The sequence below is a fragment of the Akebia trifoliata genome, chromosome 10, assembly GCF_017979445.1.
Source record: "Akebia trifoliata isolate Shusen 1 chromosome 10, ASM1797944v1, whole genome shotgun sequence".
Classification (NCBI taxonomy): Eukaryota; Viridiplantae; Streptophyta; class Magnoliopsida; order Ranunculales; family Lardizabalaceae; genus Akebia; species Akebia trifoliata.
Window position 1 is genome coordinate 29764725 of NC_141384.1, and position 16965 is coordinate 29781689.

The 16965-nt window shown below is 34.5% G+C and overlaps 1 protein-coding gene across 3 annotated transcripts; it reads left to right on the forward strand.

The window, feature by feature from the left end:
- The first annotated feature begins 11740 nt into the window (after positions 1 to 11740).
- On the forward strand, positions 11741 to 16940 carry LOC147393726 (sec-independent protein translocase protein TATB, chloroplastic-like). 3 transcript variants are annotated; one of them, XR_015181980.1, is made up of 8 exons: positions 11741 to 11932; positions 12060 to 12181; positions 13907 to 13966; positions 14056 to 14215; positions 14941 to 15060; positions 15890 to 16033; positions 16113 to 16274; positions 16799 to 16940. XR_015181980.1 is itself a non-coding variant. In XM_086455317.1 (7 exons), exons 1-7 carry the CDS (start codon positions 11776 to 11778, stop codon positions 16858 to 16860), a joined length of 825 nt encoding a protein of 274 aa, XP_086311443.1. In that variant the 5' UTR covers positions 11741 to 11775; the 3' UTR covers positions 16861 to 16940. The 3 variants fall into 3 exon arrangements, 2 of the variants coding, with proteins under 2 accessions (XP_086311443.1, XP_086311442.1); XM_086455317.1 differs by lacking the exon at positions 16113 to 16274; XM_086455316.1 differs by lacking the exon at positions 16799 to 16940 and having other exon boundaries at positions 16113 to 16501.
- Positions 16941 to 16965: the final 25 nt, after the last annotated feature.

A 16965-nucleotide genomic window follows, 5' to 3' on the forward strand; every position in this document is an offset into this window, starting at 1 on the left:
TCTGTTATTATTAAATAACAATATTTGCATAAGATAAGACTGTCGTGTCCCCAAAAATCCACGTGGCACATATATGTTGGGCCACAAAACTCAACCCAGTTAACTTGATTAGTGATTTAGGGGTAGAGGTGGGGGGATGAAACTGGCCCATAATTGAAATACTCTCAAAATATAATAGAGTTGCTACTGGCACCCCAACTTTTATTTATTACGCCTTAATTTTTTAAATTATTTGTCACACCCCAATTAAAGATTAAAAGCACAATCTTCAACCATTATCAAGGTTAGGTTCAGATTATAAAATATTAAATCCCAAAAAAAATTGAGAAAAAAATGAGACAGTTTCTATTGGCACTCTAACTTTTTTACTTATTTTCAACTAATTACTTATTTTCTTTATTTTTAATGGTGTGATAAATTAAAGTTGGAGTGTCGATAGCAACTCTCAAATATAACTACTTTGAAATCACCCTTTAGTGATTTTTGCATGTAGGATCATTGAGTCTAGGCAAAAAAATCACTAGTCCAACTTTCAAAACTTTGGTAGAACCCTTAATACCTTTTTATTAAGGGTCTTCTTAAGGTGTGCCCTAAGGACACACGTTAAAGTGCAATAAACACACTTCATAAATTGGATTTTGTATAAAAAATGTCCTTAAATTTTATTTTTTTTCACAATACTTTCATATGCTTATTCTCAAGATGCATTTATTGCACTTTAATGTGTGTCCTAAAACACACGTTAACAAAAACTTTTCATTATCATTTGGAAGACTTCCCTAGGGACAAGAGTAATCTCTGGAGGGTTCTATCAAAATCACATACTTAATGGCTTGAAATCAATAAACGGCAAAGTGGTTCTTGTAAGAATTGAATGGAGGAATATGATTCATCTAACCTAATCCAAACCTAAATGCTATGGTTGGATTGAGAGAAGTAGAGAGAAAAGAAACTCACTAAGAGAAGATAAATTCAATTACTCTCCACCATGTTTTGGATTGACAAGAGAGAATTTGGGACAACTTCGAAATTTTAAAATACCCTAAAAAGAGATTTAGGGACAGAATTGAAATTATAAAATATTTTAACAGGGCTTCTCTCCACTTTTGGAGAGAGAAAACTCACATTTTTCTCTTTCATCTTCTCTCTAATTCTTTTCTCTTATCTCCACACTCAACAATTCAAATAAGAAAAATGGAGAGAAATTCATTTATTTTCTCTTTTCTTCTCTCCATTTCTCTCAATCTAAATAGAGCTTTAGGATTAAGGTTTTACGAGAATGATGGTGATAGACCCAAAAGAATATAACACAATATTTAAAAATGATATCTTCTTCTCATCACCATCAAAGTCTTACGCTAAAAAAATTGAGGCCTCCGTGATAAATTTTATTATTTTATTTAATTTTATTTGAATTCATGCATTTTGCTAACTCTACTATACTCATGATGGCCAATGTGTCAAGTTTTTGTTCGAACCATGGTGGATCGAGTTCGAACTAGGTCCATTTAGTTATCCAATTGAACTCAGTTGTTAGACCCATTGGATACCTTAACCCATTAGACCAAATAGTGCTTAGGTTAGTATTTTGGGTACAGGTTCAGTTCGAATATGGGTTCGAACATATATTAAAATATATTAAATTTTAAAATATTTTAATATAAATTTGATTTATTTATATAGGTTAGTTTAACTTTAAAGTTTAAAGTTTAAATCTAGACTAAAGTTCAAATTTATAAATATAAAATCTTACTATACTAGAAAATTTTATAAAAAAATAAAATATATGCAAATAACATGAAACATTTCTAAATATTTTTAACTTCAAAATCTAAACATTTTATAAGTATTGGGTAATGGGTATGAGTATCAAGTATTTTACTATCAGGTATTTTACAGGTTGATTATGAGTTTTTCGGACAGGTGCGGATATTTTGTACACCTCTACATGTAACCAAACCATCTCGATCGATTTTCATTTATTTTATTATCTTTCGATGTTTTTCCTACATTTTTTCAATTTAATTGATTAAGATTTATTTCCCAATAATCTTAGAAAACCAAACCCCACCCCTCATGATATAATTTTAGTAATTACCGAAGGTTATTTTCGTCCTATAAATATCCAAACAACTTGCAACTCCAAAATATTTAAAATATTACTTTATTGCAATTTCCTTTTGTCTTCCTCCATATTTTACATGGACTTTCGTGGAGCTGTGCACGTGTGGTGTTTCAATTGGTTTAATGAGTGATAATGCGCACCCCCTCGTGCGTAAGATAAGGTCCCTCTCTATATTCTTCCCTTATTTTAACTAACTTGCACGGGTGGTTCATCTATATTCTACACTCAAGTATCCTTTTCAGACTTAGCGAATTGCGATAATGATATTAAAAGCACTGCCCCCACCGCCCCTTTTCTTAGGCCCCACTAACCTTGCTAACATGCGCATCAAACACACACGCACTGCCACAAAGTAACTTCTTACCTTTTAACATTTTTTTATTAACCTTTATAGAGATATTAGAGGTTCACTTTAAAGCTCAAATAACAATGTAATAAAAAGGCTAAATATTTCAAAACCCTAACTTTTGTGCCCTAGAGTTATGTGTCTCAATTATGATTTAAAATCTTGTTTTGATTCAGTGTTTCGATTTTTTTAAAAATCGAAATGATACTGAAATAATGCTGTCACATTATAAAATATTCTCAAAACATTTGATACATTTTAAATATTAAATTACCCTCTGAAATGAAGTTTTTCAAAGAAGATTGTGATCAAGGGTTATATCATCAGTTTGAAAACATAGGATTTCTCAAATATTTACAAAATATAGGAGGTTTTACATAAATAGTCACAATCTTCTATAAAAAGACTAAAGTCAATAGCATGTTTTCATTAAAACAACTGAACCATCCTCTTTCTTTTTAGAAAATAAGTAGAAAAAATTAAAGAGAAAGAAGAGAAAGAGGAAGAGATACCTTAAGGATTCAAATCCGACGGTGTAACTCCAATGACCTCGCCCAGGTTCTCTCCCTTTTCCTCTTTCTTCTATGATTTTTCAGATCTCCCTCCTTTCCTTCTTCTTTGATTTTTCAAAAAATGATCAAAATTTTAGATATTTTCAATTCAAACATATTTCATTTCGGATTTTCAAAGAATTAAAATGTTTCGTACAAAAAATTACAAGACAAACCGATATTTTTAACCATGGTCTCAACTCTCAAACTTGAGTGCTCTAATATTTTATGTTGGAGGACTGAAGTTATGTGGTCCTAGAGAGTATGCATCATGTCAAGGCACTAAAGGCAATTTCACACTTGGAACCATTGTGGGGTGGTTTGGTCATAATCTAACATACCACATGTTCAAGTTGGATTAAGGTATTGATTTGCTAAATTGACATATAATCATATTGTTTCATGGGTTTAAAATTCATTTTCCTTAATCATGAAAGTGCAATTGATGAACGAAAACAAGTGAGAGAAAGAACCTTTTTTATGGAGTACCTAGAGGACATAATAGTACTACTTAGTAGTGATTAAGAGCAAAAAGTTTCTTTCTTTATCTTAGGGCGTCTATAGTGAACAATGCATGATTGAACGAGGATTGTCCAAGGATAAGATTGAATGATACACGATTCTTGAGAAGAAAACATACAACTCAGAGTTTTTTAGAGTTCCTTTGAATAAGAAAAAAAATGATAATGAAGAGAGAAGAAAGAGACAACGAGAAGAAACCTAAGATGACTTAAGGTTGTCATTGGATCAAATTAATCCGAAACTCAATCCATTTTGATTCAATAACTTTAATTGGATATGTATTGACGATTTGGACTCTGACAAGGATCCGATCTGATAACAATTGAATTTGATAAATTACCAAATTTATTCTAGATCAACCATATCCCAATGTAACTGGCTCCAATCTTATATAAGTGAGAAATTATCTATATTTCATTTAAATATATGAAGTTTTTTTATATTTTGTATATGAGATCGAATTTGTTCTAATTCGGATTTGATACAATTGTTAGTGGATCAATGTAGATCTTAATATTGAGATTTGATAAAAATCCAATCCAACCCCTTTCCCCTTTCCCCTGTGACATACCCATCACAGAAGTGTAGATCATGTGCCTCAAGATATGTAGAATAATAAATATTTTTCTTGTGTATCCCAAGGCAAATGATCTACGGTTCTATGATAGGCGAATGTCAGAGGGTGGTTGTCAGATTATCACGAGTCAATCCTTATTGGATTGATCCCAAATCGATTGGAATAACCAGATCAAGTTTTGTGATTTATCATCAATGTGGGGTATGATAAAGTCAAGATGTACCTATAAGTAGGTGACAATTGGGTCCTGAAGTGGACTAGTCTACAGGGTGGCCTACTATTCAACTAAGAACATTTATGTGTCTGGTTGGCGTGACTCGGTATGGTTGTCCATGTCAAACGAAACAAATGGGCTAGTGGTCCTGCTATAATATGAGTTGTTTTAGTGTTCGATAACAATGGGCCACAATCTCTCAAGTCCAAATCAAAAATAGGTGGAAAAATAGTTTTCTCAGAAAAATGTGATTTAAACTTGAGTCTTGCTGGCGTGACACAAAGGGAGATACAAGGGTGACCAAAACTCGTGGTGTCGTGCACATACCGTAGATGCTTTTCCGTGAGATACGAGTAAAAAGCATATATGGTTATGTATGCGTCACCACATCATTTTTGTCACCTTTGTGTCTCCGTTTATATCATTCCAACATTTTCCTTTAAACTTTTAAGATTGTTCTTCACAATATTATATATATATATATATATATATATATATATATAATATATATATATATATATATATATATATATTTATTTATTTTTTTACCATATATGCAACACCTCAAAGACCAACAACAAAGCCTTCTCCCAAATATTTAGGTTTGATTAAACGAATCATATTCCATTCTTACATTCTAGGGATCATTCTATTTGCACCCTCTAGTTATACTCAGTGCACCTACCTACTTAAACACATTTTTAGAGTAGGACATATAAAGGCAAGTGGGAGCACTGAACGTAATGATCACCAAAGGATTGCATGACTGCCTGAGTTTGAAATGGCCGAGGTTATAGGGAAATGGGCTTGGTGGAATTGTAATTTCTTCACTTTATTATTAGGATTGGGAGTTGCAATTCCATCAAATTAAAGTGGATGTCGTCGTGGTACTTGAGCACGACTCCGTCATATTTTAGTCAACCATTTTTTCAATGAATCGACTCCGACATAGAAAACAGAAGTGCACTCTTGTGCATCACGATAAAACCAAAACAACCTAACACGTGTTGGAGGGGCATTTTTATTGACGTGCTGTGACTTGACTAGGTCCTACTTGGTGAGAGGGGGAGTTTGCTACTAACACACTACAGCTTGAATCGATTGCCTCCGTTTGCTCTTTATTCTCAAAAAAAAAAAAAAAATTTATACATTTAATGTCATCAAGTACCTATAGAAGTGGGATGGCATTTACATGTCTAACGTGCAAATTATAGAGTCAACCCAACAAAAATAGGAAAATTATTGATAATTTACATCTGCCCTCCTTACATTTTAGTGAATATTTGAGATAACCTTGTGTTTTTTTTTTTTTTTTTTGGTGAAGCTGTAGTTAGCCATCTTAAACATAATCTTATCATCTCAACAAACTTTTACTTGATTTATGATTGTAACAGTGTAATCATGTAGATAAGGACTGTTGTTCTCTTGTCTCGTTATCATTTTCTTTCACCATCTTCCACTATTTATAGCTTGACGGGGCAAATAAAAGGGAGCAATGTGTCGGATGTCAAATGGCTCAACTAGCATAATCACATTGCCTCTTACCCATGAAGATTGACGGTCGCTCGACAAACATGTAATTCAGCATTTAACATTTTAAGGGACTCGACAATGCTTCATCCTTTGTCGTTCTCCTGTTGATGAGGCCTAAATTCATCCATATGTGTGATGTCGGCTACTCCAACTTATGTGTCAACACCCTAGCCATCTTCGTCATATTGTGTCCATTTCAAAGTTGTCATAAACTATGGAAATTCCCTCTACAGGGCTTAACCACCATGCGAGGACGTTCTAGTGACATAACAACATAATTATTTTTTTGATAGAAAAAATTGCTATGTTTTGAGGAGATAACACGTATGATGTCACCTTGAGATATGAGATATGAGATATGACATGACTCTGATGCATTTAAAGTCAAAGTCAGAAACGTGGCATTAGAGAAAGAGTCGAGATCCCATATAGTGTTGTGTTTCTCTAGATACGAAAGATGCATATAAGAAATATACACACATTGGGTGTTTTAAACACCAACTAAAGCGTGTCACGTAGACACCTAACTACTTTTATAGGAATGGGACACTGTACTGGATTCAGAGTCTTAGAGAAATCAAATCAAAATCACAACTATATTATAGATTTTGAGTATTTTTTTAAAGCAAAATCGTATATTTAGCCCAAGGTTATATTTTTCATATAGACCATGCGAAGAAATTACAATTTTTTAATCAATCAGTGCACGTGTGGTAATGGATTGGTTGAGTGATCACTGATCATGCGCACCCCCTCGTGCGTAGGATAAGGTCCATTCTCTATATTTTACCCTTATTTTATCCAATTTACACGGGTGGTCTCTTTTGGTCGCACTAACTTCTATCGCTAACACGCACGCACGTACCTTTCCACAAAAGCAAATTTTAACTTTTAAAACTTTTTCATCTTTTACTTTCTTGGTTAACTTTTTGAGAGAGATATTAAAAGTTCATAGCTCGTAATAAAGGCTACACGTTTGAAAACAAACAAACTAGCTTTTATGCCCTAATGGTCTATTTCTCAAGACCATAACTCTTGTTTCTTAAAATTCGAGAGCTTCTATTCTATTGTTCACACCAAATTTTTATTATTTATTATATAATAATTAATAATAAAGTTAAATATCATTTTTGAGGTGTGGATAATGATTTATTTTCTTAATAATGTTTCTTTTCATTTATTCTTCTTCCTAGAAGAAGGTCCTCAGTTCAAATTTCACTCCTCCAAGAAAAAAGTCCTTCAAATCATAAAGGAATTGATTTTGATATATATATATATATATATATATATATATATATAGAGAGAGAGAGAGAGAGAGAGAGAGGAGTATGAATTTACTATTAAGAAATTGAGTCGTGATAATTTGACGTTTTATTTTATAGATGCCCGCATTACAGAGCCAAAGATAGGTCAGGGGAGCGCAGGGGAGCATTTGAAAAAAGGAGCATCAAATTATTATTAGTCTAACAAATTTATGTACTAAGCTGATGAACCAATGGCATGATGTCATGTATATCAAAAAAGCGACCGTGATTGGTTGGTGGAGAGAAAATTTCTGAACAATTAGAAGTTTCATTTTAGGTACTTTTTCAATACATGTGGCACCGTGCCATTGGTTCATCAGCTTAGTACAAAAATTTCTTAACATCAAATTTGTACTCGCGCAGGGATGGTTAATGGTTGATGAAGAAATTGAAGTTGGGTTATTGTCATATTGTTGTCATAATTGCTTCCTTTCCTTCTTTATTTATTTATTTATTTATTTTTTTTACATGTGTGTGTGTGGGTGGGTGGTGGGAGGTGTCGATTTAGATGTATCCATATCCCCCTTGATCTCGATCTTTTCGAAGTAACATAAATACCCTTCTCTCAAAGCTGTAGTCCTAAAAATCCTTGATTTTCTTTTTAATGCTTGTCTTTTTCAACGTGTACGCTTACACTTTTTTTTCCCCTCATCTTCAACTTCAAGGTTCCATTTCCATAATCCTCCAAACCGCAAGGAAAGATAGATTTTTTTGGTAAGTAAAAGATAAAAAAAATTTGATAGAAAAAATCAAGGGTTTTCGACAAAACATTCTAGAGGTTGGAGAGTTTGAACATAATGATTTTTTGGGAGAAAATCAAAGGTTTCTGGCCAAAGATTAAAGATTAGGGAATTTAGGTCATTTTAGGTTAATCTCTCATAAAAGGTATATATATGTCCAGATCACCCCCTTCCTTTTCCTTTTTTTTCTTTTCAAAAAAAAAAAAAAAAATCCAAACCCTTTGCTTGGTCTTTCAATTATTTATTTTTTGTTTGTGCCAAAAATAATTCTATAATAGGTGTGTGATAGAAAAAGTTAGTTGGGACAACAAAGGCTCTTAGTATTTTGGGGTTTGTCGGGTCCATATGACATGGTGTTGTCCAAGGACTAGTCCCAAGGCACATGCAATGCCTACACATCACACACACCAATTAAGTGAGGGTGTGCTCTCGTGAGTGGCCCTTAAAGAATTAATGCTCATACTGGGTATCGAACTCACAACCTACATGCATTAACCGCTTATCTGTTTGAAATTGCCATTGAGCCTACCCCTCGGGGTTAGGTCTCAATATTTTGTGTTCGAAGAGAGAAGTTGGAATGCATATAATATGATGATATACCATGTTTTCTTATGCTAAATCTCAAAAGTAAGATTTCATGTTATTGCAGGTGCGATCTAGCTTAATTAGTAAAGTCTTTGGGTGATGACATCAAAGACTTGGGTTCAAATCCCACCAACATCGTGTTAATGAACTAAAAATAGGCTTACGTATAAAAAAAAATCATATATCTTTTTATGACTCACGAAGCCTAATTCTTTTTAAAAAAGATAATTTTGACATACCCATCTCAAAGTTTTTAGCCCAATGATTGAATGAGTCGAAGATGCAAGATTTGGTGGAAAAATTAAGGACTCGACAAGAGGTTGAGTACGAGTATATTTCGGTCATTTCTATCATTAACGATTATAATTAAGGGGTATACTATCGTTTCAATAATATGCAGAGGGTATCTCTAATATTACCAAAAATCCGGAGGGATATGTATAAATTCCCCTAAAAATGCTCATGACTTGAATTAGGGTATTGTGATGTTATCACCTAAGGTTATGAAGTTAGTTACTAGTAGGGGTGCAACTTGGTTCGGTTTGAGGTTAAATTGGAACCGAACCAACATAGGTGGGTTCCACTAAATAAGAACCAGAACCGAACCAAATTCTATTGGAACCAAACCAACCCAAACCAAATTAAAGTCGGTTTGGTTCGGTTCGGTTCCACGGATTACAAATATTTTATAAATTATAAATAATATTTTTTAATGAAAAAATAAACATAAAATTTCATATAATAAATCACAAATCTATCCAAAAAAAATCATTAGTTTATCCATAAAAGATCACTAATCTATGTAATAACTCTTAAAATAATTCATAATAATTATTATATACATATATATTTATTTATTGCATAGGAGTTCGGTTCTCGGTTTGGTTCGGTTCTATACAAGCTTGATCCAAGAACCGAACCAAATTGATCGGTTCTCCATTTTTGTAACCCGGAACCGAACCGCAACTTGTTCCAAACCAAACCAAACCACCTCAAAGCCATCGGTTTGGTTCGGTTCTTGGTTTGAACCGGACCAAGTTGCACCCCTAGTTACTAGGACTGCTAAATTATGGTCCATGGATACTGGGTACATGTAGAGCTGTCAAAGAGATGGGTTTTGGCTCGGTCCATCGTGGATCAGGTTTGGTTAGTGCCACTAGGCCCATTTAGTTATCAAACCAGGCTAACCCAATCATATTTAGGGTCAGATTCGGGCAAGGGAACTAGACCAGCCATATGACCCGACCCGACCCATAACTAATATTTAATTTTTATTTTAACATACTATAACCAAGTATAAGAAAATTTGGGGACCAGGCTAGGATTTTGGAGGACCCATCAGGAATGGGCCATTTACGGCCAGGCCCAATCTCGGTCCCTTGACAGCACTAGGTGCATGCACTTGTGTCAAAAAATATATGTAGAAGGGAAGAGAATGAAGGGGACTGGTCTACATGGTGAGCAACTAAGAACATGTGTGTCTCTGGTCGGTTTGACTCCTAACCTTTGTCCATGTCACACTGATCTTTGTTAAAATAAGGGCGTTTGTTGTTATATTATATACGAGTCGTGATTTTTGGACTCGATTTTTTTTTTTTTTTACTTGGTCTGTACTCGGCTGATGTGGCAAGGGCATAGAACCATAGATCGTTTTCTTTGGGATACACAATGAAATATCTATGGTTTTGTGCACTTGCCACGACAATTGAGTACAGACCGAATGAAAAAAAGAAAAATCGGGTCCAAAAATCTTTAGCCATTATATGCATATAAGATAAGTATGCTTATCTTGACTATCATAATACCTCCCAACAATTATATTTAGAGAAATTCTATTGCCACACCAACTTTTATTAAGGGCATCCCAATTCATGTGATATCAAAGAAGAATTTAGCACACATCTTAAGGTTCTCTTAGGAAAAATTGATGTCGCAATAAAAGCTCCATGCAATTATCAACGTCATTTTCTAATATTTTTAGACTTTCTGTCTAAAAGCCTTTCAACAAGGGTGCTTCTCATGCTCGTAAGATGAGAGAGAGAGAGAGAGAGGTGGCTATCTTAACACAACTCGAAAATGACATGAATTAGGTGGGTTTGGGTGATAATAGTATCGACTCGTCTAAGATGATCATTAAATGGGTCGGGTTTGAGTTAGAGGCGTCAATCCACTTAACTCATTTTGACACGTTTAATTATTTTGTCATTAACGTGTTGTTTTAAATCATGCAACATAGGAGGTATCTCAAATATCAACAATTATTTAAGGGTTTTTTTAATTACTCAATTTTAAATCATATTATTTGTTTAAGTCTCTATTTCATTTTCTCTAATTTTTTTATTGATTATTTCTATTTTGGGGCAAGTGCACATAGCCGTAAATCTTTTCCTTGTGTATCTCGAAGAAAAAGATCTATGGTTCTGTGCAATTGTCATGTCAACCGAGCGAAAATTTTCGAGCCAGAATACCACGACTCTTCTTTAAAATGTCTTTTCTCATCTTCCAATGACAAAGCTTCTAAATCTCTAAATCAAATTACCATGAATTGGATCAATTGGATGATCTAAATCAATCAACTATATGGAGTTAAACGTAATCTACTAATATGATATGGCCTGTTATAAATCATCATTTCAAGCCCAAGTTTGATCCATTAATAGTTCCCATATGAACTGAGCCTTTTTTTAAAGCGAGAATCCTTTGAACTTGGTTTCTCTAATAGACTAATACAAAATGACCTAAATACCTCACTTTTTACCTCAACCCAACCAAAAACATTATGTAAATTATTTTATCCAAAATTTCATCACTTTCTACTTCCCTTAAGTTTAGGGTTTGATAAATTTGATATGGGTTTATCAAATATGGGTTACCCATTCTTTGATCCATTAACGCTTTGAAATGTAGAGTTGAAGATAAACGTTTTCAAAAATGGGTTTATCTTCTCTTCAACCCATAAAAATAAAAATAAATGTGTTTTTCAAACATATATTTATTTCCCAAATAAGGGTTACCAAATCCAACTTCAGGTTTGACATTTTTAGGTCCTAACCCGATCCGGATTTAATAGGTCGCCCAACCCTACCTTTGTGGGCTTTAAGATCAAGGCATTAGCCTTTTTTTTTTGGCCCGGACGAACCGGGTTAGTGGTCCAACGGAGTCGGATCAAACTCGGCCTACCAGCTCATAATTTTTTAATTGACGAAAATACCCTTAACTGTTTTTTTCTCTCAAAACCAACAAGGTGAGGACTACGCAATTTGCGACTGACCACACTCATGGCTTCCACCATCTCCGCTTCTGTTGTTTTATGCTCTAAAAGCCCCAAATCTCATCTCTCCACAGCTATTCCTAGACTGACTCTTACTTGTTTTTCACCATGGAACGGTTTGAGACATCTGGGTATCTCACTCAGACAAAAATCAGTCAAAACAGGTACTTTTTTCAATCTGGGTCTCTCTTTTTTGAGTAAATTTCAGTAAAGTTTGGTATATAAAGTTGTAAATTATATTGGGTTTTAGTGATTTTTTTTACTTTTAGGTTTGTAAAATTTGTGGTGCAGAAAGAAAGGGAAGATGTAGAGGTAAGGTTGTTTATGCTTCTTTATTTGGAGTTGGAGCTCCTGAAGCTCTGGTTATTGGGGTGGTGGCTTTGTTGGTTTTTGGCCCCAAAGGTCTTGCTGAGGTGAGCTGTTCATTTGTGTTGCTAAAATCATGATTTTGACGATGATTTATTTAGAGAGCTGCTATTGCCAGACCAACTTTTACTAATGCCACACAAATTCCTATGTAAATCATCAAAGAATTGAACACATTTGGTGCGGCGTTAGTAAAAGTTGGTCTGGCAATAGTAACTCTCTTTATTTATTTACTTGTGAAGAAATAGCTTTTAGAACAAGTGTACTCTCAATTCAGATAAAAACTTGCTCCACCATGATCTCCATTTCCACAGACAAGACTTGAGTAGGAAATGCTCATTTTTACTAGTTAGCTTGTATATTTAATTTAGTTTTTTTAATTTTTAGTTTTTATAAATATTATTATTAATGAGAGAAATGTGGCTTAAAAAAAAAAAACAAGAGAAAAAGAATGCTAGTTACAACATATTACCATAATATTCAAAACAGACATCATCTCAAAACCAATAGAAATTTGGTCCATGGGGTTTGTAGGTTGTAGATGGTGCAACATGAATGGGTCTATGCCACGTGGGCTGATCATGAATGAGGTGGTAAAAGCATATTCAACATGGGGGATAAAAGAGGATGTAAGTTTGGAGGCCAAGGGATTATCACAACCCATGTGTTGGCATGTTCTTCACCTTCTATTTAAAGAAAATCATTAAAATCGGTCATTAGATGAGCGAAGAGAATTTCAGTCATCTCAACCTTAATTGCTTATAAAAGAAGATTTTATGACACAAAAGAGGGGGGCTCAATTTTTAGTCCTAACCTCATCTTCTCTCTCTCTCATCCTCTCATGGAACCTCTCCTCCTTCGTTTTCTTTCTTTTTGACTCATGCAACAACCTCCAAATGTCCATCTTCTCGGTTTTTTTTTGGTGGGGTAGGGGTGTTCAGAACCACCTCATTTTATTTTCTTCATGTACATTCATTCAAGGTCTTATCCACAAAACCCCCAAAATCATAGGTCGTAGATAAATGATTTTTGAAATAGATATAGAGTTGTGATTTTCTAATACCCCTGACGTGGCATGTGCTAGAACCATAGATTTTTCCTCGGGGATACACAACTGTACATCACCATAAATATGTGCAGTTGTGCATCCCGAGGAAAATCGATGGTTCTAGCACATGCCATGTCAGGGAGCGTAGGGAGTCAGAAAATCATTATTCATAGATATACTCCCCAAATTGATAAAATACTTGAAAATGCTAACTATCCAAAATAAAATAAATTTCTTGTAAATCCGTTTGATCCCATGTGCAAAATGGAATAATGGATAACCTATAAAATACAATAGTTAATACCAACTACTGGTTTTGTACCGTTTTGCAGAGGATTTTCTTAAAAGTAGAAGATGGATAATGAAGGAATTAAGGGGTGTTTAGGTGAAGGGATAGCTCTATCCTGGATGAGTAAATTTAGATGACAGTTTATTTGGTGTTTAACTTGGAGGAATAATAGCGATACACACGATCCTTAAAACCTGTACCAAAAGAGGTAATTTTTTTGTGGAAGTCTCTTATGCTGAATATTGATTTTCTTCAAAGTGAAAAAGGGGGGATAGGCAAAATATACAAATATTTCCATTAACTTTCAAAGCCACTGACCTTAGATATCGATTTTGAGAGGTATTGCTGTTTTCTTTCTCTCTTTTTTCAAAATGTGAGAAAAGTCTTTATTTGTCTTTTGTTTTCTGACTTCTCAATTGAGTTGTCTAAACATAGGTAGCTCGGAATCTGGGAAAAACTTTGCGTGCTTTTCAACCGACAATCAAAGAGCTTCAGGTGACTTCATGAAGTTCATTTTAGGTTATATTTTTCGTGCTCCTTTGATGTCGTATTAATGAGCTTCACGATTCATCATTTTTCTCTAGGAAGTTTCAAGGGATTTCAAGAGCACCCTTGAACGGGAGATTGGTCTCGATGAGATTTCACCTTCAACGCAGAACACTTATAGTTCCACCACCTCCAGAGCTACCACCACGTTGTCCTCTTCTTCCAACAGCGAGGATTCTGAGGCTATGGTTAATCCTAGTGAGTAATTCAGATCTCAAACATCTAATTCTTGGAATGGGTTTTATATATATAGGGTCAGCATCGGGGGACAACTATTTACAACTTTTTTTACAATGCCGCCTAGGTGTCGTCCATGTTTTCATTGTTTTTTACATAACCGCTGGATCTTGTAAAATGGACGGCATCTGGGAAATGCAATTTTTTTTATAACAAATAGTTGTCCCCCAATCCCAGCCCATATAGGTCGAGTTCAGTAGACAAAATTGTAGGCAAAGTACTAGACAAAGTGTTTTGTCCTATATGAGATAAAAGTTTCAGAATGGCCTGATTTTTTGCGAGGATGATCTCTATGGTGAGGAGATCATCCTCACCAAAAACCAGTCCATTCTGAAATTTATAACCCTTGTTTACTAGTTGAAGAATCGTGGACTGTCAATTTTTTACCGTTAGTTTGTAACCACTTTTTATGGGGTTAGAAGTTTCGGAACGGGCTGTTTTTTTGTGAGGATGATCTTCTCACCATAGAGATCATCCTCACAAAAAATCAGCACATTCCGAAACACTGATGATGTCTCATTTTTTCATCTTTTTTCTCTCATTGTTGTTCATCACTTTGTTTCCACAATAGTACCATTGCTAATGTTCTGTTTGCCTCTTCCCCTCTATACCGTATTTCTATTTTTCTACATTTAAAGGGTCAAAGAAAAGAAAACAAACTAAGAATATTATTCTTATATGTGCAGATGTTAATCCTTCCAGTGAAGAGTACTTAAAGACCACAGAAGAGCAGCTTAAATCTTATGCTACCCAACAGCAGACACCCTCTCAAGAAGACCAAGCTGAAAGTCAACCCCAGCCTCAAGGTTTGTGTTCTTCCATAACTTCTAAGGAAACTCACTTCTTGTCCAAGACACATTTAAACTTCAACCTTCATTTTCTATTTTTTTTTTTTTTTCCAAATGAGATAATTAAAGATGAACCTTATGTGAAATATATGTACAAACATCGCTTTGAAAACTCCACAACAAGGCCTTTGTATCTTTATGTTAATGTCCAACCCAAGGTTTTCCTACTGCCAATAGAATGAAGGGAAAGTTAAAAAAAAAAAAAAAAAATTTCTTACTCTCATCATGCTTAACTCTCTCTCTGTTGTAGTTCTCTGCTAATTCTTGATGTATTTATTATGTAGTCAACTGTCCAATTGAGCACGTCCAGAACATTTTTTCACAGTAGCGGGATCGCTATAACTAACGCCGTTGAGTTCGCCACCATAGAACTCAACAGTTACCCCTACTTGTTCGACACTATACTTCGATTATGCCCTTCGAAAAGGAACATCAGCTCTCACAATCCCATCGCTGTTTACCTAAACTACTGCAAATGTTCCCAAAAAAAGTAGACATACAATGTACAAAAAAAGCTCACACCCTTTTTTTTTTTAAATTTTAAATTTCATCTCAAAATCATAAAACCTAAATATACGAAAGACTTGTGATTGAGTACGGTGTCCCGTTCCTATAGAATAGGAACAATATCTACATTGCACGTTTTGGTAGGAGTTTAAAACACATTGGGCCCAGAGAAGAGTTTTAGAGAGTACACACTAATGTTGTGTCATTGTCATCTATGACTTATCCCAAATATTAGTTTTCTGCAAGAATGCAAGCTAATGTAGTTTTCTTAGACATGCAGATGATGACCCATCCCTAAACAAATCGTTTAATCTTGGAGAGTTCTTAGTGGAAGCTAAGGTAAAAACGTCTACCTCACAACAGCAAGAACAGACACCACCCCCTCAACAAGACCTGTCTGAACCTCAATCTCAGCAGCCTCAAGGTTTGTGATTCTTTCATGACTTCCAACATTTATTATTCACTTAGTTGTCATCAAATTTATCAAGTATGATTTGTAACAGCTGTTGCTTCAGAGATTGTTACTTCAACGTCGCCGTCCACTAAGCCTGAAAGCGAGATGAAACCTCTGCAATAAAATCAAAAGTGAACAAGTTGTGTAGGGTTTAGTACCAAATCAACTTGGGGAATTTTCAAGGTTCCTTGGGTTCAGAGATAGGGATCATGTAAGCTTAATAAAGTTTACCAAGTCCTTGAAGATCATGAATTTTTAGTTAACATCTTAAGCATCCCCAAACTCTTGGGTTACAGAGTTTGTTTCTTTATTATTTATTTTTAATGTGCAAGATGTGTATAAAGGACTTCAAGCTCATGTTCAACCTCTAGCCAACGAAAAGCCATTATCCATTGTCTTCAAGATGTCGATAAATTATTTTAATTTTTCTGCACAAAATTCCATTAGTTTCTACATATGGGTTACCCATTCTATTTCTTTGATCGATTAACCTCTGCTTTGGAATTTAGGGTTGAAGATAAACACTTTCAAAAATGGGTTTTTTCTCATCTTCAACCCATGAAAAAATGTGTTTTTCAAAGGTATGTCTATTTCCCAAATATGGGTTGCCAAATCCAAAAATGGGTTTAACTCCAACCCTCGGGGATTTTGACATTTTTAGATAATTAGTTGCCGAACCCTAATTTTTTGGGCTTGAGATCAAGACCCTAACTTCCTTTTTTTTTTTTTTTTCAGGTCTCGCCAAACCAGGTTTGTGGTCCAATGGTCTCGTCCAAACTCAGACTCCCAACTCATAATTTTTTGAGTGGCAAAAGTACCTTTCACTGTTATTTTTTTTCTATACCATTCGGGCATGAAGCCATGAATTATTAGCAAATCGTAAAATATTCACCCCTTGGGCA